The sequence below is a fragment of the Mobula hypostoma genome, chromosome 2, assembly GCF_963921235.1.
Source record: "Mobula hypostoma chromosome 2, sMobHyp1.1, whole genome shotgun sequence".
NCBI classification, from domain to species: Eukaryota; Metazoa; Chordata; class Chondrichthyes; order Myliobatiformes; family Myliobatidae; genus Mobula; species Mobula hypostoma.
Window position 1 is genome coordinate 110,408,857 of NC_086098.1, and position 25,590 is coordinate 110,434,446.

A 25,590-nucleotide genomic window follows, 5' to 3' on the forward strand; every position below is an offset into this window, starting at 1 on the left:
TTACAGCACTAGCTGTAAGATTGGGGTTCAATTTCCTCCACTGTTTGTAAGGAGTTGTATGTTCTCCTGTGACCATTTGGATTTCCTTTGGGTGCTCCAGTTTCCTCCCATATTCTATAGACATATGGGATAACATCAGTAACTTGTCGGCATGCTATACTGACACTGGAAGTGTGGAGACACTTGCAGGCTGCAGACTGGCCCCAGCACATCCCCAGTGGATGCGATGCATTTCATTATATGTTTCGATGTACATGTGACAAATAAAGCTAAGCAACACAAACAAAATGCTGGAGGAACTCATCAAGCCAGGCAGCATCTATGGAAAAAAGTAAACTGTCAACGTTTTGGGCCAAGACCCTTCAGGATGACATCCACTGTTTATTCTTTTCCATAGGCGCTGCCTGGCCTGCTGAGTTCCTCCAGCATTTTGTGTGTGTTGCTTGGATTTACAGCATCTGCGGTTTTTCTCTTGTTTGTGACAAATAAAGCTAATCTTTCTTTCCTTAGTCTTCCTTTCAACTGGCAAATACTCGTGGATACAATTCAGTCCATCACAATAAACATGGACTCTGTCTACGTTTCTTGCTGCCTCAGAAAAGCAGCTGGCACAGTTAAAGACCCCTCCAACCAAAATGAAAGGATGCACCATCAGGCTCATAGAGAGCTTCTATTCCACTGCTATAAGGCTATTGAATGGATCTCTTGAACAGTAAAGATGAAAACTTGACCTCATAACTATCCCATCATGGCCCTTGTATTTTACTGTCTACCTGCATTGCCCTTTCTCTGGAACTGTAATGCTATATTCTACATTCTGTTACTGCTTTTTGCTTGTACAACCTCAAAGTACTGTACTTATGCTTTGAAATGATCTGTTTAGATGGCATGTAAAACAAAGACTTTCACAGTATCTCAGTATGTGTGACCATGATAAAACAATTACCAATTAACCTGAAGGGTGTCAATAGTGGATTACATCTGGAAGACTGAAGAGGGATATGAAATGAAGAGGCTACCTCATGGAAACCTGTAGGAACACTGGTGGTGCAGGGTAAGTGCAGATGCTTGAGAAGGGTTAAAAGCCTAGGACTGGGAGGCTGATGACATACTTACAAGATCTGCATACGTTACGCTGTTCCTCACCGTACCCAGGACAGTATGAAGAAAACTGCCTTTTACTGCGTAGAATCCAAATGGTATTACAGAGCCCAGATTGTGCATATGGTTGAGCCCCTTTGATAATTCATAGTACTGTGCAAAAGTCTTACGCATATATATAGCAAGGATGCCTAAGACTTTTGCACCATACTGTAGTAGTTTTATGAATTGCATTGTACTGCTGCTGCAAAAAAACACAAATTTGCAGACATATGTAAGTGATGATAAACTTGATTCTAATATGGGTCTCCATTGTGAACTGAGAGTGGGAAGGGGCAGGGAGAGAGGAATCATGGTTGGGAAAAGTGGAAGGGAGAAGGAGAAGGGAGGGAGCAGGAACTTTTGGAATCAAATTAGCTTGCCTGGTGTCTCAGGGCTGGGTGTGTGTCACCCCGCACTCCCCCACCCGGCACTCCTTCTCTGCCACCTGTCCCACACCCCTCCCATGGCGCACCACCCTCACTATTCCCAACATCCTTTTCTCTTGCCAGATTTACAAATTCACTCTTGACAAATACAGTACTGTGCAAAAGTCTTAGGGACTCTAGTCATATATATACCTAAGACGTGGGCTGAGAAGTGGCAGATGGAGTTCAACCCAGATAAGGGTGAGGTGGTTCATTTTGGTAGGTCAAATAGGATGGCAGAATATAGTATTAATGGTAAGACTCTTGGCAGCGTGGAGGATCAGAGGGTTCTTGGGGTCCAAGTCCATAGGACGCTCAAAGCAGCTGCACAGGTTGACTCTGTGGTTAAGAAGGCATACGGTGTATTGGCCTTCATCAATCGTGGAATTGAGTTTAGGAGTCGAGAGGTAATGTTGCAGTTATATAGGACCCTGGTCAGACACCACTTGGAGTACTGTGCTCAGTTCTGGTTGCCTCACTACAGGAAGGAAGTTGGAGCCATAGGACAGGTGCAGAGGAGACTTACAAGGATGTTGCCTGGATTGGGGAGCATGCCTTATGAAAACAGGTTAAGTCAACTCGGCCTTTTCTCCTTGGAGCGACAGAGGATGAGAGATGACCTGATAGAGGTTTAAAAGATGATGAGAGGCATTGATTGTGTGGATAGTCAGAGGCTTTTTCCCAGGGCTGAAATGGTTGCCACAAGAGGACACAGGTTTAAGGTGCTGGGGAGTAGGTACAGAGGAGATGTCGGGGGGTAAGTTTTTTACTCAGAGAGTGGTGAGTGCGTGGAATGGGCTGCCAGCAATAGTGGTGGAGGTGGATACGATTGGGTCTTTTAAGAGCCTTTTGGATAGGTACATGGAGCTTAGGAAACTAGAGGGCTATGAGTAAGCCTAGTAATTTCTAATGTAGGGACATATTCGGCACAACTTTGCTGTAGGTTTTCTATGTTTCTATAATTTCTAGCACTGTATCAGAATTTCAAAAAATCAAATCACATTTTCTATCCAAACAAAAAAATGTACTGATGTATTCTGGTGAATATTGTAACATCTGATTTGGTTATATTTTTAATACAAACTTGTATTACAAACTTGTTACAAACTTGTGATAACTTAAAATCTGTTCAATTTTAGAGTTCTACCTTAAATAATTTGAGGGCTGTATAACTGTAGCAAAAGACCCTTTTCAATTATATGATAGTGGACCAATCCAGTAATGTGGCATTTATTATGCAATATGGTAATAATAAATGACTGCTAAAGTAGATGCTTATGAGTCTTGCTGTAAAGTTTTCCCTATTTTTTCTTTTTAAAATTCAGATAAGGCAAGAACTCACAGGAATGGAATGAACAAGGCCATTGTGGAAATTTCTCCCCTCTCCTTTGTGCAAATATTAGTAAAAATATTATGATATGCTTGAACCAGTGTGGGCTTTATTTTCAGCTCAGCATCTGACAGAACAGGAAACACTTGGCATTTCCTAGTTCAAAATTCTTGACAGGAATTGTAAATGTTTCATTCCACACACATGAAATAAGGAAATATAAACTTCAAATGTTTCATTTCCTTTGTAGTACTAAGGAAGTTTGCCTAATCAATCCATAAAATGAAAAGTTAATGACAAATGGAAAGAACCACTATTGGTATTAAAGGACTTATTTCTATATTCTTCAACATTTTAAAGTTTTTTTTTCTGCAGCCTCGCTAAATAAATGCAAGTGGAAGGAGCAGAATTACAGATGGATTGAGTTGATATTTTTTAATTAAAATTGGAATAAAAATGACCAAAGTGTGAGATAAAAATAACAGAATTTCCACACAAAATTATGCCTCGTTCAAAACCAATTTCCATGATTTTCTCTGCTGGATTTAAAAAGTATTATGATGGAGACAATCTCTTCCCCAAGTCAAAACCTCATTTAGTCTGATACTAGCTTCAGACTGAATGAAGTTCTGACTTGGGGTTTTCTGCTAACTGTGTCCATTTACTGGTTTTCTCAGAAGCTTCTTAAATTAAGCAGCATTTTTATATGTATAAGGGACGACTTTTCAAATCATTTAAATATTGTTGTTAAAAATACTCAGAAACTAACCAAGGAATCCTACAGTGTATTTTTTAAAAGGCATTTCAGTGATTTGAAAATGAGTTGTTCATGGTGGATTGCAACTAAAGAAATAGTCATTTAAATGAATAAAAATGTACCAGATTACCAGCAGAATTAGATGTTATTGTGCTGGATTGTGGAAGATTTTAGTCCAGCGAAGTGCAAATAAGTTTGAACAGAAATTTGTGCAAAGAAATTCATTTTAGAAAACAACTCCAATTTTGAAAGTATTTTTGAGACCAGATTTCTGGTTACACCAATGCCAAGCGAAAAGTCTATCCCAATATTTATGACTATACCACCTCAAGCTATTTACTTTGCAATGAATTACACCTATTTATTGTAAACACATTCCTAAATATTACTTACATGTAAATACATATACAGTATATTAAATAGTCTTGCCAATCCTTAAAGGGACCACTCATCTTTTCCCAATGGACTCATCAATATTCACTTCCTAACAATATGACTACAATAAGTTTATCTGATCATTATAGATAGCTTTTTGAAGGACCACAAGTTGGCTGTTGTGTTTTCTACAACATAACAGCAAATGCGTTTCATGCCAATGACTGATATGAATCTTAGGAAGTTCTGTAGTCAGGAAAAGCACTATATTAATGCAAGTCTTTTTTTGCTTCTTAGAATCCCATAAATGATGTTTATGTAATTGTTAAGATAGTTGCTCTCTTGACAGGAGATGAGTTTTGAGTTAGTAGTGGAAGATGCTGAATAACATTGAACTCCATTGGAATTTACCCTATTCTTCTATTACGCTTTGAAGATCTTACTGAATTTCTACATCTTCATTTTCCAATTTTCAAACTACTGTATGTCCCTAGTTTTGATTCCTTGGACAGTACAAATAATTTGACAATATGAGTGCACAGCTTGCCATTTTATAGGAAAATAATTTCTAAAATCTTTCATTATGGAAAAGATTTTCATATGAATCGATCCCAGCTTCAATGGGACATTTATTCATAATTTAACAAGAACTACATCTTGCTTATAATCAGAACACAGGTCCTATTAGGTAAGCATCAAAATACCAATGTGATATTGGAAGAGGTTGAGCAGGACAATGAAACTGGATCTGTTAGCAGACATTATTTGAAGAAAGTTCCAAATCACTATGTTGGAAAACGGGAAGGAGTTTCTTACATGACATGTCCCCCATAAGACCAGTGTGTTATTTAAAACATTTTTCTTTATCCATCCTATTCCCACAACAGTTCTAGAGTGTGGAGGATAAGACAGAAAGGTGAATTAGCAGAGAACGGAATGATTGGCATTGTTTAATTACATGCATAGAAACATAAACTCATTCAGAAATATTTTGTAACACCGAAAGGTCTGGTTCCTAAAAACATCATTTTAGCTCATGTAATGCGCACAGTGTACCTCTGTCAACTCTCTTCTGAATGCATGCTGAGCAATGTTCCCTTTAATTTTTAGTAGTCAGTGTGCACAAAAATCTTATGTTGTGCAAATTTTTTTCCTGTGACAGAAGTATGTGGGCACTGAATGCACACATGGCACAGTTTATGTAGGTTTACAAAATATCTGACATAAAACTGTACAGAATAATGACAAAATAACATACATATTTAAGTCACTCAGTTATTGTTTCTCTCTCCTGTCTTTGGCATTTACCCATTCTTTGTAAACTCTATCTAGACTAATAGAACTTACATCCAATTGATAGCTTTTGATCCTCATTAACATATCCAAATGACATTCACCTATTCCTCAGCTTGTTTTTGACTTGATTCATTAGGCTAAAACCTCGCTCACAGTCTGCACTAGACGCAGGAAAGGTTCCCCCAATGTCCATCAATTATGCAAAGTCACAAAACTGTTCATTTTGAAGTACAAAGTTTGAAATCAGTTTGGATTTTATTTTTTCTTGCATGGAAAATTTGAGATCATTAAACTGTCTAACTATTACAGTATTTTCAGCTAGAAAATCATGATATTTCAGACATAAGGCATTAACTTGTTCATCGCCAAATGTAAAGTCACAATCTGCCATTGTGGAGAAATCGAAAGCTGACCATTCTTGTACCTCATCTACAGGAAACCTTTCTTCTAAATGAACACAAAGACTATTTATAAAAGTCAACTGTGAACTTGTATCTACTGTGATATTTTCTTTACATTGTTGGCTTAGCAAAACTTTAACTTTGTCACTCCACGAAACATTGTCTCCCAGATACTGCTTTCTTGTCTTGTTAATTTTGCCTTGAGCAAAATGAAATGAATCAATCGGAGTCAGGCCACTATTTTGCAGAATCTTGCAAAGTGCAGCCAGTTCATCAAAGACATCACTTAAAACCTGTAAAGCTACTTTGTATGTGATGTTTATCAATTTCTTGTGACAGTATTTAGGCACAGGGTCATTTGACTGATCTTTTTCAATAAAAACATAGTAAGCTATCTACAGGATTTGAAACAGATCTTTGTAAACTTTACGATATGAACACTGTCTGCCAAAGATGGCGCCGCCGTGATACAGCTGTACAAACTGGAACAGGAAAGGTGTGGTGACGTAAATTAGTGATGTGCATTGTGGTATTTGAAAAACCGACTAAGTAGTTAACAGAAACATTTAGCTAAAAGGTTATTTTCAATAAGTATAATTACTAATGACTACATTATTTTAGGTAACTAATCTTTTGTGTGCACATTAATTTCCTTTGTGCACTAGTTGAAAAACGTGTGTGCGCGCGCACACGCGCACAGCTTAGAGGGAATATAGATACTGAGGTATCATCATTCAGACCATTCCAAAATCAGAGAAGATCATGTGGAGAAGTGAGGACCATTCTTTAGTGTCTGCTATGCTATTGTCCCACTCTGTTTTTTCCTGGCAAACCTAATGCTCTGTTTTTATCAGAGATTTATCAGTATCAGCTGATACCATTGGACATAACGGCACTTCTCAAAATGCAGTGACAAGTAAGCCATTGTACAGAATCTGAGCAAACCTTTATCAGTATAAAAGATCATTATCCTACAGCAACAAACCCTAAAGTGGGGGAAAAAACGTCCCCAAGAAATCTCACATCACAATGGACTTCAGGAAGGGGAAGGCAGGAAAGCACACATCAGTCCTCATTCAGAGGTCAGTGGTGGAAAGGGTGAGCAGCTTCAAGTTCCAGGGTGTCAGCATCTCAGAGGATCTGTCCTGGGCCCAACACATTGATGCAAACATGAAGAAAGCATGTGGTTATACTTGTTACGAGTTTGAGGAGATGCATTATATAACCAAAAGCTCTTACAAATGTATAGTGGAAAGCATTCTGGCTGGTTGCATCACAGCCTGGAGTGGAGGCTTAAATGTGCAGGATGCAAAGGGTCTGCAGAGGGTTGACAACTCTGTCAGCTCCAGCCCTCCCCGCCATGAGCTGATGCTTCCGTTAGCAAGGCCCCTTGCCAATCAGGATATTTACTCTTCTCATTACTACCACTGGGAAGGAGGCACAGGAACCTGAAGACACACACTCAATGTTTTAGAAACTGCTTCTCTCCCTTTGCCAGCAGATTTCTGAATGGTCTATGAACTCATGAACACCACCCTACTTCCATTTTTTTGAACTTTTTTTTTGTAACTTATAGTCCTTTTATGCCCCTGCACAGTACTGCTGTCACAATACAACCCATTCCACATCATTTAAGTCAATGATAATAAATCTGATTCAGTCTCATCCCACTCAGAAACATAGCAGTTTGGAAATTGCTGGTAGAGTGGATTCTGGTTAATTGGGGCAGCTGCTTATTTGGGACAACCCTCAGTTAATCTGGGTCACTAGCTGCTTAATTAGGACAGGAGACTGATGTTGAACTAGCATTTCGAACTAGCATTAGTTGAATGCACTTTTGTGGCCATAAGACACTACACTGTGTTAGAATGAAAAGTTTTAAAAATAGTGTCAGTTGCATGTGTCCAAAAAATCAGAGATTTTTGTCACTAATAGTTGGCAAGAAATTAAGCAGTAAGAGAATTCACAACTGTTTTAATCACTGCAGTTTCAAGCATTAGCCTTAGAGATGCCAGAAACAGCCGGGAGTGAAAATGAAACCATTCACTACTTCAACAAGTTAGGAACTACGAAGAATTTGAAGGTATTGACAACCATTTTGAATGGTGCAATGCAAATGAAGATTTGGAGGATACAATCGTCGAAAACATTGTATGAAGGGAGTCCATTATCTGTACTAGGTGTCCGTGCTGATTTCAGCATATACTGGATGGATTCCTCCATTGATATCTATTAGTAACTAAAACACAGTTTCATAGTTCTGGAGTGGTACTGGTAGTGTTCTATTTTATTCTGCATTTTATTTAAATACATAATTTGTTACTCAGCTAAACAGTAATTTGTCTTTTTTTATATACCTTTTTAACTATTTCCATGAAACTTTGGCTAATTGGGACAGCACTTAATTGGGCCAAAATGTACTGGTCCCGATGTGTCCCAATTAACTGGAATCCACCATACTAAATTTCCCTGGGGAAATTTGCCCCTTCCCCACACCTAACAGTTTCAAAGGTAGTCTATGTACAAATCCTCTACAATTTATCTGCACACAGGTCTTAGTGCTGTGCCTTCATCTAGAAGAATTTGCTGGAGACAAGGAAAAAGACAAAAAAGCACCATTCAAGAGTACAATAGGAGGCAAATGACAGTACCCTATTTTCTTTACATTGAATCTATTAGTCATGTTAATTGATCGTAATTCTAACCCCATTAACTACCACCTAGAAAATGACAAAACAGCACTGTTTATTTACTTCTATAGTTTTCTACATAGCTGGTCAAAATGCTAAAAGGCATCATTAAAGTTTCAAGTAAAACTTCTTGCAAGAAACTTGATGGTTCAAAATCTGTTACATTCTATTTATAATGAAGGATTTACACTGGAGTTGAACCTGTAGCTGTACAAATCTGGGACCATATGTCAAAATAAACAATCTTAAATAATGGTTTGCTTGCAGTGGATAAGCAGCTGGAGAAGTTTCAGGAAAACTATAAGGGAAAAAGAATATTAGCAATGGAAGTGGCCCAGCAAGGCAGTGCACTGTAAATGGGACTGTTCTGCCCATAATTCCAGGAGAAAAACAAAGGCTTGAGAGAGAGTAAGGACTGCATTTCAGAACACAAAGAAGGTTCAAACAGGAACTCTCTCTTTGTTGTTAATGCCTGTCCTAGATCAGTCAAACAAGCTTTGGGTATTGGACTTACACATTGGGGTAGACCTCCAAAAATAAAGTTAGTTAGATCTTAATTGGATCGGTTCCAAATGCGAATAGGACTATTTTTTTCCAATCACCTGACTTGACTAAGATAGATGTAAGATGCATATAACCTGTACATTACTGAACCAAACTCATCAGAGAAAGACCAGACTGGGAAAAGACACAGAGTTTCTTTATTATCCCATCTGCTATTCATTCACCATGCTGAAGATTAAAGTGGCACATTATACAGCTCAGGAATTACTCTCTCCTAATCCATCATATCTGTACTTCAAAGAACACAATAAAGAATATGGTATTTTACTTCATTATAGTTTTAAGAATATTTTTTATAGTATGTGTTTTTGACAGATAACTGCTGTTGTGGAAAGAAATTCCCTTATACAAAGCATACTGTATGAGGTGTATTCAAACCATCCCACCTTAGAAGCTGGATATAATAACTTAGAACTTATTGAATGGGAATTAATTGCCGGTTTGAACAATTTATAACCATTTACGGAATTGCTGCAGTTGAACAATAATAAACAATTACCTTGTAGTTCCCCATCACAACCTTCTACTACTAAAACTATTTGTTCATTATTCTCCCTTACTTCATTAGTACAAATTAAGATTCAAAATTTGCTAAGCTTTTCATCCTCTGCCCTGTAATAACAAGAAACTATACACATAAATGATATACTTGTTGATTATACAGGCCTCCACTAACAGCTGTGTATGCTGATTGCATTCAGTTTATGATGAAAATCATATTTGATTTTAATTTATCCTTGTCTTGCAGAAAGCTGTCACCAGTGGTGATAGGGTGGTAGGTTAGGGTGGGGATATTTTACCTTTGCAGACTATGATTTTGAACTGCAGAGAGTAAAGAACATTTTGCTGAAGCTAATGGAATCCTCTTTAAATATATGGACTTAGGTTATGGGATTTGCACTGTGGACTAGTGGAAGCTTCAACTCCAGGCAAGATTGAAGGATTATAAAAATTTTTAGTTTCTGGGATGAGAAGCAGGATTGCTCTCTCTGACTTCACAAGTGAAAACGTTTAGCTTTCCTGCCTTGGGTTACTATCACAACTGGAGACCTGGTCCTTATCTCCTTGTTGCAAGGATTGTACCCTTGAAGGTGATACCTTGCTGTCAAGTTTTAATGGGCCAAACAGTTACTTTCCATTGGGTTCTCAGCTGCTCAGCTGGGAAATCTGAAAGCAGTCCGTCAATGAGGCCCTGCTGAGTGAAATTATTATGGCAAGATGCAACAGCCTCACAATTGTGCAGGCAGCTTGTGGTTGCATAACTTAAATAAAAGGCAACAATAATTTTACATTGTTTTTAGCTTATGTTGGTTTACCTCATCTGGTTTACATAGGAAACCAGTCCCATGTATTGTGGCCAAATCCAAATAACCCTGAGGGTAGTTAGGCATAGATAATAAATATTTTTTTCCCATTTTCTTCTCATATCCTAAAAACAATTAAAAGTTTTCAGGATAGAGCTTAGAATGTAGGAATTGTCTGGAGATTGGTTGCATACTGGATTTTGGATGACAGACTGATATCCCTGGTGATCAAATTAATATAATGAAGTTCCATTGCATGCAATTGTGCAGAAGCAAATGGTCCATAATTCAGGATTAATTGACATTATCCTGGCATCCTCAGTGAGAGAAGCCACAAGAATGAAAGTCATGGGTAATGGAAATTCCACGGTGGTGTAGTAAGAAGTACATAACTGAACTTTGGACGAGCACACAAACAACAATGTATCTGCAGCTGTAACAAAATGAACACCTGAAATTTCTCTCTAAGTCCTCGAGCTAGTACTCTATTGATCACTCTGTTTTTGCCATTTTCTGTTTTTACAAGGGATCCACCAAAATTCTTGGTTACATTATGGCAGAAGAACAGAAGAATCCTATGGTAAATTCAGCTATTCTACTTATCTTTTTTTATCACTTTTGTAAAATGCCAACAAATCCCTTTTCACTGCTAATGTTGTGGCATTTTACAGTAACATTTCTGGCCAAGTACGTTTGGGGAGAAAGCCACACAAGATCCTATGTGTCAGGCATAAAACTGGTGCTGGATTTTTGTCGATGATCTCATATGCCTGAACTTGGGAGAAAAATCCCAAGCTGATTTAGTCAATGTTTAATCCTTTAGGGTGCATAAGATAAAGAGAAGGCATCTTAAATACACAAATTGTCCTCCATTAGCAGAATACCAAGTTTACAATTCAATCACAACTGAGGAATATTGTGTTATGCATACTCTTAGAAGCTGCACCAAGGACACAGCAATCTGACTATCAGTTGCTGAAGTGAAAAAGGCATAAGAAATACTTATTATTTTTGTTATTTTTCTACATGGTGCCTCCTGTGTCAGCCAAGTGCGATGTGCTAGGTGCTCAAAGCCATTAACTTTGTCCTGCTGGCACTGGAACTGGTGGACCTTCAGCCCACTTTATACATGAACTGTGGTGGGGTGCCTGTTTGGCACCCACAACCCATTGGCAACATGTCAATTGGGCCCAAAGCTGAACTTGGTCTGGGCCTCAAGCTGGTGTGAACAGGAGGTGTCACTCTGCCAAATTTGCGCCTGTTTTGGGTGTGCGTCAAATTTCTTGGCCAGCACATCAGTCCACTCTAACGCTACTCTGTGCAAGAAAGCAAAAATAGAGAGCTGCTCAGCTGCAGCACATAAATCAGAACACTTGACAGAGGATTGTGTTTATGAGCACATTCTTTACATTTTACTGTTTGACATAGTCATGTTTTTCTTTAATCGAAACAAAAATTCTCACAAAGACAACATTAAAAGTTATGCTACCAGTCTAAAACTCTTCGCACATATTGCTTGAGAACGGTTGTTAAATGGGATTATTTTCAATTTTAAGACATTATGAACTGTCTATGAGCACATCTGAGATGAATAAGATGCAGTAACATTATTTCCATCAGCTTAACCCAACTACTGCATATGATGTCTATTAACTTCTGACCTAGTGTACATGGTCCCCTGACAAAACATCCACAACATGTTACATTTCCCCACAATTTTCTTCTCTGTTGTCTGTTTTCTGTTACTCCCTTCTTTCCTGATGCAACTGCCCTCCATTACATCATCTAAGAGTGGTCCTAGTAAATCTAGACACCAAGTTTCTACAAAGGCCAATATGCATGAGCCTAATTTTGTCCTCATACAATAACCATTTATTTACTTCTGTAAGAAGTAAGATCAGCATTGCAAGAGCATAACACCTCCGATCCCACTGATAATCATACTGGAATAAGACCAGCTGCAATGTCATTCTGAACAATGGCCAGCCCCTGATGATATTCAGGACGGATTCACAGTTTAACATGGGACTTCCTAGTGATTGTGGATTACTGTATTGTTTTATGCATTGTGCCTAATATATCCTTCACTAGGCTGTGCTAACACATCATTCATGAATAATTCAGATATGGATTTGATCCTAATGACCTCATTTCGAAAAAATACTACCTAGGCTGAACAGGATACTTTACTGGTGGAAGTCTTTACTAATAAGAATAGCTATTGTTGATAGTAAAGAGCATTCTTTAAATTATTTTTCCTTTCATTCGGTTATGGAAATGACCATTACTGAGAATCCTATCTATATAATTACTGAAGGGAAATTCTGCATAGATAAAGCAAGATCCCTTAAGATAATTATACAAAACTTTGGCAGCTATATATTTCTCATATTTCACTTTTGTCTGCTTTCTTTCACAGGAAACAATCACTTGGCCCTGCCTTCAGCGCCAATGATAACAAAAGCATGCCATTCATTATATGAATTTTTCAGTCTACGTCCATCACTGAACTCCGGATATTCCAGCTAATCTAAACCAACACAGTTACAAAATGTGATCATGTAACGTTGTGTGCAAAAGAACCTTCTATCCGTTTAGGACTTTCAGAAACACCAAAATTAATTTGTAAGGTCATTTCTCATAAGTTACAAAAGCATAACATTTCTTAACAAGCAACTTTAATCAATGAAATATATGTAATAAAATTTAAATTTATGCTTCCTCAAATTAAATTTTAATTTGGAGATATATTTATCTATATATTCTATGTAATATGTTCCTGTATCTATTGATCTGGCCTGACCACTTCAGTCCTAACTAGCATTTTCGCATTAGTTCTGCTGTGCTATCAAAAAGGAACGAGAAGCTGCAAAAAAGCATGAAATCTATACTTTTGCCTGAAAAAATGCTTATTATGATGGCCCCTGTTTACGATTACATCTTATAAGTCATTTCCTAATTTAAAAAGATATTAATTATTAATAGAATTTAATTTCTAAAACCACTGGAAACACAAGCCTTCTGTGTTGCTTCAATATTCTTGTGGCTGACATGTTCAGATGTACTTACCTTGAAGTAATGCATGAACAATGGTGCTATCATTGATACACTTGCTTCTTTCAAATTAAAAAAAACACACACATAGCTATTTCACCGCAAACATATTCTTTTGATAGTTACACACTAAAAATTATCTGGCCAGAAAAAGAACATTTCACTCTCTAAAATTATTAGCACTAGTACAATGGAGCACTAATTGCTAATCTAGCAGTTTGAATTCTGGTTTGTGACTAGCTAACGAGATCCAGACAATCATGCCTACTCTGTGAGTTGAACTATGTGGCCAGTGCCTTACCTGACCCAGTGTAACTGTCAAGTGATCCATCTCCTGTTGTGGTGGCAGTGTCACTGCTGCTCATTGGTTCTGTTTTGACTGCAAGAAGAGACACTACATAGAAGAATAAGTATAAAAATAATGTAACCCCCTACTTTGTCATTCTGATTTATATAAATTAATGTTGGCAGACAGTCCCAGTGTTGGTTTTATAATCATATGGTTTATGGTTAGGGTACACCAATACTGGAACTTGGAGCCACCAGGTCAGGTCAAAAAATTAACTAATGTTGAAGAGCAGGACAGTTTCAGAATCAGATGATAATTGTTTTGTTTTGGTTTTTAAAAAAGTCCTGATTTTTTGAAGTACTTTTTGTACTATGCATTTTTTTTTGGTACACTGATCCAAAATGATTCCTAGTAATTTCACAAAGGAAATTAATATCTTCTCAGAAGTGTTGAAAAGCACTTAAACTCTCTTGGTGATAAGGAGGCATTGCAATTTTTAAATTATAAGTACAATGCAAGCAATTTGGGCTATATAGAACAAAAAAAGTATCAGCAAGCAATCTCAAGACTGTAATCTAATCTTGAATCTTAAATGACATTGATAAACCACTTAAGCTCTGCTCTTGCAATATATGATATCACATGACCCTTTGATCAGACTGTAACCTTGTAACTTATGCCCAGGTATCTATTATTGTATACAGTATGTATAAATAGAATACAACAGATAGTGATAGTTCCACTAAAAATAAATTACTTGTTACATTGGGTGAGTCAGGCCACTCAGTGGTTTACTTCTCATAAATTGTTGCCCATCACATATCTATTCTTCAGTGCTTCACTACTTTTGATATTTTATGTCAATTCTGGATTGTAGCAAACTACCAGGTACTAAACTGTGAATACACCACCATTAAGCTGAACAAATTAAGCATGTATTGAATTAGAGACAAGTGTAAACTGAAATGAAATTATTTTCTCTCTATATATGGTACAGCATAGTTAACACACACTAAAATCCTGTGAAAACCAAACATTGCTAACTTCTTATGCCAAGAGAACACAGCAAGGCAAACATAAGAAGTTAAAATAAGAAAAGAGTGCTTCAACACACACACACACATGCAATTTGTAAGATTCAGCAGGGAAAAGGGAACAAAACAACTGAATAATGTGCTGTGAGATTCCTGGTCTTCATGAGATGTAGAATTAAAAAAAACATATATTCAAGAGGGACAAAATGGAAGCACCGAAACCTTCTTAAAAATTCAAGTCCATAAATATTGAGGGGATATTTCAGTTAATTAATGTGTTGGCGGGCTACTGTCATGGATCAATCTCTATCTTTTTGGTTGCTGTTGCAATATACTATCTGTCTGCTTTCTGAGAAAAGGGTATTTAAATCTCAAATCGACAAGGGATTTAGAAATATTAACTCAAATTATTACAATTAGAATATGCAATTCTACAAAAAACATACATGAAATATACCATCACACAAAGCTCAAGCTAGTTGATTAAACAAAGGAGCCAGCTCTAATAATGTGAGTAATCATAGAAATTAATATGCCATCCCTCCATTGTCCATCATGTATGCTCTGATTCATTATTGCAAGCAGTAAAGATTATTTACTTTACGAAATTACAATGTAGTTTAAGGACAGAATACCGACATGTTGAGTGTCGAATATAATTAAAGCTGTCTGTTGGGAAAGCAGCTTAAGCTCAAATAATGTACACGTGTACGGTTGTGGTTTTCCACTCAAACTTCAACCTTGCAAATTTTCATTTTAATTTTGCAGTTCTGAATGAAATTGATATCTAAGAAGTACTGAAAGTTAACTCACAATTGTAATAGCTAAACTAGCTGAGTACCAATTTTTGGTGATCTTGTTCACCAAAGGTTTAGGGAAATTAAATGTTCTAAGGCCAACCTTGTATTAAATTCAATTCCCCATGCCTAGTAAAACAATTTTCCATTGACAACCCAAGAGTGTTCAAGGCTCTCTGTTTGTATTAGTGATTACATTCTGCTGAGGTAGTTTAAGAATAATTGGAGGTGATTATCAACCTTGCCTATTTAACAATAATAATAAAATTTCTCTCAGCTCTCATCTGGAGATATACAGTAAGAAGATTGGAATTCCACCTCTGTGAAAATCACAGTAATACAAGTGACAAGTTGGTGAGATATTTTTAAAATCATGCCCAATGTGGAGAACAGATCATATCTGGAATGATTGCCCAGATTTTACCCTACCTGAATTTATGAGCCAATGTTCCTGCCACAGGCATTAGATTAAAATTAAGAATTTGACTTCTGTACCAGCTCATGTGTGATAAAATTCAAGTGAAACCCTCAGGGACACATTATCATTGTTACCACTTGAGATAATTCGTGGTCCATCACCTGCCATAGAACCATTCTGATTGTAGTACAAGCTGACTTTTCATAGCTTCACACAAAACTAATATGCAGCAGGAACCAGGGACACAGTATAGAATATATACATATCTGGGTTCCTTCCTTTCAGCTCTTGGGCTTCACTTACGTGGCATAATTCTGAAATTTTCTGCCACTGAAGGGAGAGATGTCACTGGCTAATGGGGAATACGTTAAATGCACTGCTAAAGCAAACATCCCCTTTGTAAATGAAACTGTTAATAATGAATAGAATACAATATTACATCACCATTGGTTTAAACTGAGTTTCAGAGTCACAGAATGAACACCAACTGTTGTTGCTGTGTAATAATCCTAAATGTAGTAAGTTTCAATATTTCAAAGTTGCTGGTGAATGCCGTTTTTTTGACTATGTTCACCAGCAACTTTGATGTGTGTTGCTTGAATTTCCAGCATCTGCAGAATTCCTGTTGTTTAAGTTTCAATATTTTATTGCTATGTATCAACTGAGATTGGATCATGAAGGCTTCAGTTTCTGTAGCCATATCAGCAATATGAAATTCATTCACAAATAATTAGCTAAATACAGATTTTTCAAAATTCTTTAGCTTTTCACAGTAAGCGTATGTTACAAGTAAGACTCAATTGTATAAAGTAAACAAAAAACAAACATCATTTTAAACTGGTATGGATTACTTATGATACTCACTTCAACTTTAATGATAAAAGCATCTCATGAGCATTTGAACTGAATGTTTACACCAACTAACTTTTGTTCACTATTTATTGTACATGTTAAGTCATTTAAAATAAATTGATGATAATCTGTGAGATAGGATAAATTATTAAATAATTTGATATGAAAACATTAATAATTTGCAAGGTGTTTTTCAAAGGTTTAAAGGAGGATAAAATAATCCCTTTTGTCCTTTATAGTGAAGGTTTATTCAGAACCAGACGGTTTGACAGGTTAAGCAATGAGCACTGTTTGTTTGAAACAATGTATTTTATCATCAGCAAGTCAAAGCTATTCTTCTTTCACTGCATTCTAGGAACAATTCAATGTAAACCAAATGCAAGGTGAGATCTGATCTACAGTTACACTTTCTAGAGAGTTTTGATTGTTAACTAAATTTTTGTTATTAATTAAAAATATAGATAATGATAAGTACAAATAAATACTTCAAAATTTGAACTATCTACTGAAATTCTACTTGACATGGATTTTCCTGAGAGTTGGGAAAGGATAGTATCTCAAACTATAGCTGAAGTAGCCTGATCATAATTCCACAATGTACATTATATTTGATTTCTATCCCAATTCAAAATGCTTGAAGCTTATAGAAACATGTATTAATGTAAACACTTGCATTGGATAAAGTACAGTTTCAATATCCAGGATCTAGATGAAAGATTTTGATTTGATATATCTAAAATATTTTCATGAATGATTTCTGACAACAGGAATTTCAAACACCCAACGGTTTGGAATGTATTTTCTGTACAATATGCATGGCCTGTAATTTTGAAAAAAAAAGTTCCGAAATGTTTGCAATGTCTTTTCTGTACAATGTACCGTATAGGATTAAATTTCATAATTTGTTGAGTCCTCTAATCCCGTGACATTTCAATTCATAGATTGCATTTCTTTTCAACAGGCAAGAATGTAAAGGGCAATAATTTCCCAAACATTTTGTGGATACTTTCTTTTAATTTTCTTGAATTTTTACCTTTTTTTGTTACATCTAAACAGCTAATAGCTCGATCCTTAAAGACTATGACCACATCATCTAGCTCCACAAAAGTCTTTCGAAGTGGAAGTATATGACAGCAAGATAAATTGGGTATTAGATTTAATCTGGAATCAATTTATTGGTACATAAATTTTTGCACCACTTCTAATCCCATGCAGGTTGTGCCTCTGCACAGAAAACATTGGAATTCTTTAACAGTACACCATTCATTTATACTCTATGATGTATTTCTCAGACAAGTCCAGGACAAAAGTGATAACTAAAACTTCAAACTGTCATTTTGAGGTAGGTAGAATGCACTTATATAGACACATTACCCATGACATAGCACAGGGATAGGCCTTTCTGCCCACAATGTCTATGATGTACATGGTACTAAATTCAATTAATCCCTTGTGCCTGCTCATGATTTATCTCTGTCCATCCCCTGCATATTCATGTTTCTGTCTAACAGCCTCCTGAATGCCACTGTCACACCTGCAATTCAATTTGGATCTGGATTTCAAGATAGCTTTTAAAGGAGCAGACTGGTGGTGTAGCTATTTGCCTAATGCTATCACAGTGACAGTGATGCAGGTTCACTTCCACTGCTGCTGGCAATGAGTTTGTACGTTCTCCCCATGACTGTTCTCCTCCCACATTCCAAAGATGTATGGGTTAGTAGGTTAATTGGTCCTGTGGGTGTAATTAGGTGACATATACTCCTTGGCCAGAAGAGCCTGAATATAATAAACTATCTAGCTTATATTTTTCAATTTTTCAACTCAAAAATAGCAAATGCACATTGCCTTTACAAAAAGTAATTTATATCTTATTTTTTATAAATGACCTGGATGAGGAAGTGGAGGGATGGGTTAGTAAATTTGCTGATGACACATAGGTTGGAGGTGTTGTGGATAGCGTGGAGGGCTGTCAGAGGTTGCAGCAGGATACTAATAGGACGCAAAGTTGGGCTGAGAAGTGGCAGATGGAGTTCAATCCAAATAAGTGTGAGGTGGTTCATTTTGGTAGGTCAAATATGATGGCAGAATATAGTATTAATGGTAAGACTCTTGGCAGTGTGGAGGATCAGAGGGATCTTGGGGTCTGAGTCCATAGGACCCTCAAAACTGCTGCGCAGGGTGACTGTGTGGTTAAGGCAGCATATGGTGCATTGGCTTTCATCAATCGTGGGATTGAGTTTAAGAGCCGAGAGGTAATTTTGCAGCTATATAGGACCCTGGTCAGACCCCACTTGGAGTACTGTGCTCAGTTCTGGTCACCTCACTACAGGAAGGATGTGAAAACCATAGAAAGAGTGCAGAGGAGATTTACAAGGATGTTGCCTGGTTTGGGGAGCATGGCTTATGAGACTAGGTTGAGTAAGCTCAGCCTTTCCTCCTTGGAGTGATGGAGGATGAGAGGTGACCTGATAGAGGTGTATAAGATGATGAGAGGCATTGGAAGTAGGTACAGAGGAGATGTCGGGGTAAGTTTTTATGCAGAGGGCGGTGAGTTCATGGAATGGGCTGCCGGAGACGGTGGTGGAGGCGGATACAATAGAGTCTTTTAAGAGACTCCTGGATAGAGCTTAGAAAAATAGAGGGCTATGGGTAACCCTAGGTAATTTCTCAGGTATGGACATGTTAGGCACAGCTTTGTGGGCTGAAGGGCCTGTTTTGTACTGTAGGTTTTCTATGTTTCTATGTTATAGGATTACTGAGTTAACTAGTCTTGAAAAGGCTTTATGGTTAGACTGTGTGGAAAGAAGTGAGCAAAATAGTTGATGTGTTTGGGACACATTTCCATTAGGTTCTAGGAATGTGCCAAATTGACCATCCTAACTTAAATTAAGTGATTGCAGTACAATTTGGAGTTTGTTGCAAGCTCTTCATAAGATTAAGGAATTCGAGGGAACAGAATGTCAATTTTACTGTGAAATATAGAAGTGGTCTAGCACGGTTCTGAAAAACTGGTACACATGTGATTTCATAGAAAATTTATTTTAATATAAGTTATTATCAAAGTAAAAGAGTGGGAGGTGAGTATTCTCTCTAGTTCAGCTATAATACCAAAGATCTATTCAGCTCCCTTCCCCCCCCCGCCTAATTGCTGCTCCATCCCTTTGCAATATTTACAGCAGAATCTCATTTGATCCCCTTGTTTCAGTAAGAAATGGAAACAGAAGTAAGCCATTTCCCTAAATCTGCTCTGCCATTCAAAAGATTATGGCTGATCTTAAACCTCAGCAGGACTTTGCTTTACTCAGCCAAGCTCTGTTTTTCTCTTATAATCCAAACATCTATCAATCTTCATTTGTCAAAAATTAAAGCCAAGATAATTACTTCAATTCTATGGCAGACTCATAATACAAAGCTTACTTTGATTTCTGAGATATGGATGGAAGAGATTTACAGGAGATGGAAAGTACTCCTTGAAACTACTAGCAAACATAATCTCATTACCCTGTTTAGCCCTAAGACTTACAGCCTTCTCCTTGTATTGTTAGACTTAGTTGGCAAGAGTGTTTTTTTATTATATGTGGATGCAAAGGATTTAATTTAAGTACATTTAAAGACTTCTTTGTGTTTATATTAAGTTCTGGAGTTAGGTAAGAGGAAGAAAAAGGAGAGAGAAAAAATATAATAATAATAAATAATAAATAAATAAATAACAGATGGAGTACGAGGGGGAGGTGGGGCCTAGCGGAAGTTAGAGAAGTCAATGCTCATGCCATCAGGTTGGAGGCTACCCAGACGGAATATAAGGTGTTGTTCCTCCAAACTGAGTGTGGCTTCATCTTTACAGTAGAGGAGGCCGTGGATAGACATGTCAGAATGGGAATGGGATGTGGAATTAAAATATTTTTTTCTCTCTCCTTTTTCTCCCTCTGTCCCTCTGACTATACCCCTTGCCCATCCTCTGGGGTCCCCCCCCCTTGTCTTTCTCCCTGGGCCTCCTGTCCTATGATCCTCTCATATCCCCTTTGCCAATCACCTGTCCAGCTCTTGGCTCCATCCCTCCCCCTCCTGTCTTCTCCTATCATTTTGGATCTCCCCCTCCCCCTCCCACTTTCAAATCTCTTACTATCTCTTCTTTCAGTTAGTCCTGACAAAGGGTCTCGGCCCGAAACGTCAAATGTACCTCTTCTTATAGATGCCGCCTGGTCTGCTGCGTTCACCTGCAACTTTTATGTGTGTTGCTTGAAATTCCAGCATCTGCAGATTTCCTCGTGTTTGCCTATCTCTATATGATATTTTCAGCATTCTTCTAAGAAACCACATTTCTGTTGCTTCCAAGTTTCTATGGAGTTCTGGTGTTATAGTCCATGTTTCAGAAGCATACAGCAAGATTGACCAGATGTAACAATTTCCATAGGGATCAATATCTCAGTGACTTGCTTGTCTCTTCCCACCAACGGCCCTCTGGCACTTATCTTTGTAACTATACTAACTATTATTCCTGACCGACACCTCTGCTGTCATCACCATTCAGGGTTATAAACTATTCCTCCATGTGAGGAAGCCATTTATTGCATCTGGTGCTCCCTCTTCTAAGTTGGTCAGATCTGACGCAGACTGGCTTTGCAGAGCACTTTCACTATGTTCATTGTGACACCCTGAATCTTCCATTGGTCTGCCATTTTAATTCCAATTCCCATTTCTACACTGACATGTCCGTCCATGGCCTACTCTATTGCAATGTTGAGGCCAGACGCAGATCAGAGGAACAGCACCCTATATTCTGCCTTGGTAGTCTCCAACCTGATTGGATGAACATCAGTCTTTCTAACTTCTGATAACCACCCCCTCTGTCCCCCTTTTGTTTTCCCTTATCCATCACCTCTTTCCCCTCCCCTTCCCTCAATCTGCCTAACACCTACACATTCATCCTGCCGATTCACTTCCTTCCCTTTATTCCAAGATCCTCTCTATCAGATTCCATCTTCTTCAGCCTTTTATCACTTGCATCTATCACTTCCCAGCTTCTTACATCATTCCCACTTCCCATCTTCCCCCCACCTCCCTATTATCCCCCTCTTATCTGGATTCACCCATCACCTGCCAACTCTTGCTCCACCCCTCTGCCAACTTTTGATAGTGGCTACCTCCTCTTTTTCTTTTTAGTTCTGCTACGGAATCTTGATCCAAAACGTTGAATATCCATTTCTCTCCATAGAGGCTGCCTGACCCGCAGAGTTCCTCCATCATTATGTGTATTGTTTCAGACTTCTAGCATCAACAGACTCTCTTGTGATTGTCTTTATTGCAAGGAAGTTGGAATACAAACAAAGTAAATCTTGGTAAATTACAAATGATTTTGGTGCACCATGCGCTGTTTTGACAGCTGCAGCTGGAGGATATACCTGCTTTGAAGTCAGTGGGATAAATGGATTATGCTACTGACTTCAAGACAAGTATATCCGGGCAGAATTGGCATCTCTTCCCCACAGAATATGAAATAATGAGAAACGAACAGATTTTGACATGGAAGGTTGTGTCAGATGCAGCGTAAGCAGCTCCTCCACCCATGACTGTTCTGTTGGATTTATCCCATTCTCAAGATAAAGGGTTGCCACTTAGGACTGAAATGAAAAAGAAAACTTCATCCAGATTATTATCAAGGTAGATGAGGCATAGCATCAGCCTTGAATTTTCAAAATGGCAAGAAATTTTTTAGTATTAGCTTCTTTTCTCGTGTGAAGATGTCAGTGGAGTATGACTCACATAGGAGACTGGAGTGGGAGAAGAAAGATTCAGTTGTCCTACAGAACCTAAGAATAGATTCTTGATTAGTAAGGGTGTCAAAGGTTATGGAGTGAAGGCAGGAGAATGCAGTTGAGAAGGAAAATATTTATCAGCCTTGATCAAATGATAGCACAGGCTCAACAGGTTGAATGGCCTACATTCTGTTTCTACTGTATATCTTATGCTCTTATGGACTGTAAGACTGGTAATACATAATAATGGTTATCATAACACATGCAAATCATTACTCAATTATCATAAGGAAAAGTATTGCCTTGTTAACAATCATTGACCGGGACAAATTGAATTGACAACCCTTCAAATATCAGATACCAAGAATCCGTATACAAATATTGTAACGGGTGAAATTAAACCTGAAGGATGTGGAGTGAGAGCCATTTTAACTAACTGACCTCCTCAACATGAATAACGCTGGGAACTTGCCAATTTGTTTGCAGGGTTGGCAACAGCCTGAAATAAACATCAGGACCCACGAACCTATTAATTGCTTGCTAGGTTTTACATTTTTAATAATATGCACTCAAATAGAAAAAAAAATTGACACTGCCAAAAAACAGTTGCATTTTTGATTGTGGATTGCTTTTAACTTCCTTTAATGTGGAGTTAGACAAATTCTTTATGTCTCCTCAGCTTTATGGTTGTCATTCCTTCCCACCACAACCCTTATAAAATACCCGAGAGAGTCCCTAAGAGTCTGAAACAACCTGACATCTTTTGCAGCTTCCTAACAATCTGTCTGCAGGTAGAAAATGGACATTCAATGGTTTCTTATAATAGTTTAATGTTACTTCAGCATTTTGAGCTTTACTGTTCCTCTGTCTGCAGTATTACCTGTGCCCAATTCACAGGCTTGCAGGGGCACATTTTAAATAATTGTCAATGCGTAACATTGGTGCATAAAATTCAAAATGCAAGCAGATGAAAAACGGAGTGATGAGATTCACTCAAACTGCATTGCTTAAGAAAATACTTGAGAGAAGTTTGACACGATCAGACAGACATCAGCATCACAAAGCCTGAGTGAATGTGAGCAAATGTGTAGAGGGCAAATGTGCCACACGCATCATCTGTTCAAATTTTCATTAATTCACAGTTGAAACATCTTGACTAGAAAATTCTCTGCCTTGTTTTCCAATGGTTCCAAATCATTGCCCTCGCCTGCAAATGTAATCTTGATGCAGCCCTGTAATAAGTCTGAGGATGAGCAGAAGTGTAGTGGTCATGAAGCTAGACTAGGAAACCAGATGTGTGCATCAATAATCTAGACACAAGTTCAAAGACAATAATGGCAGCTGGAGTGTTTCATGAATCCCAGTGATGGGTACCCAATTTAAGGCCCCTCTAAGAAAGAACTTAGCCTACTTTCCTCCAGCATCCTTCACAATCCTCTGGCGAGGGCCACTCTCTCCTGTAATCCCCTGAATTACGGGATTCACTCAACATCTCTGCAATGGCAACATGTATAAGGAACGGGCTTTCCTTATGTAAGGCATCATTCTGAGTACACAACCTCTTTGGCCTCTCCATACCATTGAATTTTCCGGCAGCAAGTCCTTGAATACATGCCTGTTGGCCTTCCGTAACCTGCTAACACGCCTTCGAAGTTACGGCCCAAACACTGTTGAAAGTTCTTCTTGTGAATATCTGGAAACTATTGGCTAGGTGTGGAGAGAGAGTATCCAGGGACATTGATCAGCCTAACAATTCTCAGACTGCTTCATCATGATCTATGATTACATCATGCCCAATCAACAGAACCAACAACCCATGCTGAGACAAATGATAACACTGTGGTGAACAGTTGGAATGGAATTGCTCCAGGAGTTTTGACCGTGGAGATCCAGGCCTAATGAACATCAAATTATACATTAGGCATCAAAACATTGTTCTCCCACAGCTGATTAAACAATCGTCTTGCTGAACACCAACTGGAAGAAAGTGTCAGCACAAAACACATTCTGGTTGGGGAATTTCAATATCAATCATCCAGACCAAATCTCCTGGGTTCAGCTGCCACTCAAAGTTTGTATCTTATTGTTTGAGAACCAATGCCAGAACCAACCTTCCCGAAATCTTCCTTATCATTCAGATGCAATTTTCCATGACGGCATTTGTAGAAGTGACTGCTGCAATAGGTAATGGAAGAAGGCAAAATCCAAGCTCAAGAATGTGATGCATAACCGAAGTATAAATCGTCACAGAACTCATCAGACAGAAACATTATGTGACTGAGTCATCTCATTCTTCACTTGAGGTTGGTCCACAATAGAAAACATACTCTACTTAACTCAATCCAAGTGATATCAGTAAAATCTGACAGCAATTGACCTAGCCAAGATTATAGGGATAATAGTCCTTGGCCATATTGCTGTTATAGTGTTGAAGATGTTTATTTCAGAACTGGTCCCAACTCCTGCCAAATGATCCCACAGCATGTATCACCCTGGCATCCACCTAATAACATGGAGAAGTGCCCTCTACTTCCAATTCATAAAAAAAGAACAAGAACAAAATAATATTTACCATGCCACTACTCTTATCTCAATCATCAACCAACGATGCCATCAGTACCATGTATTAAGTAGAACATCATCACTGCTTCTTAGTGAGGCTTTCAGCGGGCCAATGTGGATGCATTCCTCATTGCAGCATTGCATCGTAAAATATCAAAACTCATGAGGTAAGGTAAGAGTTGCTGTTTTAATGTCAAAAGTGAATTTGGCAGTATGGAATTAAGAAACTCTACTAACAAAGAAGTCAGTGTGAAATGAGGGAAGCTCTCCGACTGCCGAAATTATAAATCACACAAAAGAAGATGGTTGTTATGACTAAAGGTCAATTATTTTAGCTCCATGAATTTGCTGCTGGAGTTTTTCAGATCCATATCCTTGGGTCAAGCATCTTTAACTACTTTATTAAAGATATTCCACTTTAAGTTACGACAATCTCCAACAAGAGGGAGATACTTCTCATTGGCAATTAACAACATCATCATTCACAAATTTCTCACTGTCAACATTCTGGGTTCAACATTGAGCATTATTTCATAAACACTG

At 37.9% G+C, this 25,590-nt stretch overlaps 1 protein-coding gene across 14 annotated transcripts in view; it reads right to left on the minus strand.

The window, feature by feature from the left end:
• eya4 (EYA transcriptional coactivator and phosphatase 4) overlaps nucleotides 1-25,590 on the minus strand; it is a 457,308-nt gene that overhangs the window by 130,856 nt on the left and 300,862 nt on the right. For 8 of the 14 annotated variants that reach the window (XM_063040402.1, XM_063040408.1, XM_063040395.1 and 5 more), the window contains one exon: nucleotides 13,641-13,733. The exons of 2 other annotated variants lie outside the window; for them this stretch is intronic. In XM_063040402.1, the coding sequence (XP_062896472.1) occupies nucleotides 13,641-13,733 (93 nt within the window). The remainder of the gene's footprint in view (nucleotides 1-13,640; nucleotides 13,734-25,590) is intronic. 4 more of the 14 variants (XM_063040403.1, XM_063040401.1, XM_063040407.1 and 1 more) reach the window with 1 other exon arrangement.